Source organism: Argentina silus (genome assembly GCF_951799395.1).
Source record: "Argentina silus genome assembly, chromosome: 20".
Taxonomy (NCBI): domain Eukaryota; kingdom Metazoa; phylum Chordata; class Actinopteri; order Argentiniformes; family Argentinidae; genus Argentina; species Argentina silus.
In genome coordinates this window covers 5691419-5693918 of record NC_139674.1, presented here as the reverse complement: position 1 = coordinate 5693918, position 2500 = coordinate 5691419, and the positions used below count along the sequence as shown (strand labels likewise).

Below are 2500 nucleotides of genomic sequence, written 5' to 3'. Positions count from 1 at the left end.
TCCAACACAGCCTCCCATCTGCATAGCCCGGACACTGTAGACACCTGGTGTGTCCAGGTTCAGGACATTCTCTCTCTGAATCTGTTCTGTGTGTGTGTGTGTGTGTGTGTGTGTGTGTGTGTGTGTGTGTGGGTTTGCGTATCACACCTCAACAGGCAGAGAGTTTAGTTACAGGAAAGAACTACCCAGACAAAGAGATGGTGAACCTGCTTTGTGGGTGCCTCTTTTTTCATGGAGTATTACTTCTCCAGTGATTATGATTACATTCTGCTGTACATGATGAAGTGGCATTATGGACCTACCTGCGTGCGTGCGTGCGTGCATGCGTGCGTGCGTGTAGCTGAGTGCAGAGTTAGATCAGTGTCTCTCCGCTCAGCCAATCCTGATTGAGTCACGTGCTCCACTTTAAAACCCACGGAGTGACGAAGCCACTCAAGAGTGCTTCCGTCAGTAGACTGGAAAAATTCAGTGTGTTATACAATACCACAGAGGATAGTCCTAGCACGTAGCACACAGCCCTCGCCGTGGCTCACCCTGTCTCCGGTGAGCGGTAGTGTGAAATGGTATCATGCTAGCTGTGAACTTGTATCCTGTCAGCCTCGGGAGGGAAAAGCCCCCCCCCCCCGCCCTATTTGAAGGGTTTACGTCTAGATTTTGTACGACGACGAATATGATTAAAAATGGCTCTATAAGATAGAAGTAAGATTGGATTTGTGAAGGTCTCCCAGGCATGTTGTTAAACAGTGGCTGTTGTTGTAACAGTATGTCACGTTGAGGGATTCTAGTTGGTGGTTAAGACCTGGGGTGTGGGTAGAGTGTGTGTAGGTGTCCTGTACCCATCCTCTGTGGCGCGCGCGCTACTGGTAGACAATTAAAGACAGCTGGTGGAGGCAGACTTCTTGTTCACTGCACAGACGGCATTCTTAAAGACTGTGTTTTACACGCGCACACACACGCACACACGCACGCACGCGCGCACACACACTCACACGCACGCGCACACACACATACACACACTCACACACACGCTCCCTCACACACACACACACACACACACACACACGCACCGCACCTCCTGTCAAGGCAGGTCGTCACGGCAACCCCGGAACAGAAACGGAACATTCTGATCCGGCTGTTCCGGAGCGGAGAAGACGAAGAAGATTGTTCCACGCTGTCAAAACGGACCAATCAGGATACAGAACAGACCTCGCAGTCGAATCATGACATCTGCTCTTACGAGCCGCGCATGGTTCGGCTGTCTGGCGAGATGATGTCGCTCTTAGGTGGAAACGTACTGTATGTTCCCCCCTAGCGAACCCACCACTCAAACCACTCACCGAGGAGCCCCAGCCAGGCACAAAAGTGTTCAGATACTTCTTCTTCTCTGGTGTCTCGTTTGTGTGATGTTCTGTGTGTGTGTTTGTGTTTCTACTCATAGTACTGTATATACATGGAGACTGTATATACATGGAGACTGTATATACGCCACATACCTCGCATTGACCTGAGTGTCCACCTCTCGTCCCGACAGATTCCTGTAGTGTATAAGTTCAGAGTTGAACGGAGGTTTCCACAGACAGTCAGCGGTGAGGTTAGGGTTGTGTCTGGGAGCTGGTCCTGGAGCTCCGTGGATGGTGCTCCGCAGGGTGGTTTAGCCTGCTTTAATGGAGCCTCGTCCAGCTGTCTGCGAACACGACAAACAGCCCTTCAGCGGACGATCTGATCTACAGCGTATTTCTCTACTCACACACACACACACACAATCACACACTTACACACACACACACACACACACAGATGCATACACACAATTATGCAGACACACACACACACACACGCACACACATACACATACACACAACGCAGGTTAAGTACCCCCTGAAGATGTTTTATAGCACTAGTTTAAGCATCACTCAGATGTTGGCATGCTGTCATTAATTATGATTTAAGTATGGCCCCATATGCTAATGTTACAGGGCTAATTAGTAATAATAACACCAAAAAAAACTGTAGAAACCTTCATGTTATTATATAGTAATATTATAGCCCAAAGAGGGTGTCTTATGACCTTGGCACGTAATGATGATGTCACGCACCTTTGGCGACGCATCAGGTCAGCCACAGCTGTGGTTCGTTGACCAGGCCGCAGTCAGCACTGTCCTTCTCGTGTTGCCAAACTGTAAGTCATGTCTGTGTGAATCACTTCTACCTTGGATTGGGAATATCTTGACACACACATACACACACACACACGCACCTAGACACTCCTGGTAGGCTCTGGTGATAGTCATTTATTAAAAAAAATAATAATAATACATTTTTAAAAAAAGGCTCATCCACCTGGTCAAGGTTAGATGCTCTCTATGGTCTTCTCCACGCGGTTAGCTCACGGTCCCCCGTGCGGTGGCCAAGGTGTGGTCCACGGTCCAGCCTCGCGCCCCAGGTTTGACACACCCTCTCTGGCTCCTCTCTTCAGGTATGAGTGCTCTGCAGTTGCAGA

At 49.2% G+C, this 2500-nt stretch overlaps 1 protein-coding gene across 1 annotated transcript in view; it reads left to right on the top strand.

Moving 5' to 3' along the window:
• The window catches only part of celf2 (cugbp, Elav-like family member 2), a gene marked incomplete at its 5' end in the record, with an annotated part of 69832 nt that overhangs the window by 58296 nt on the left and 9036 nt on the right, over nt 1–2500 (top strand). Inside the window, one exon of the mRNA XM_083692477.1 lies at nt 2477–2500. This exon is cut by the window's right edge and continues 111 nt beyond it. Coding sequence (XP_083548603.1) covers nt 2477–2500 — 24 coding nt within the window. The remainder of the gene's footprint in view (nt 1–2476) is intronic.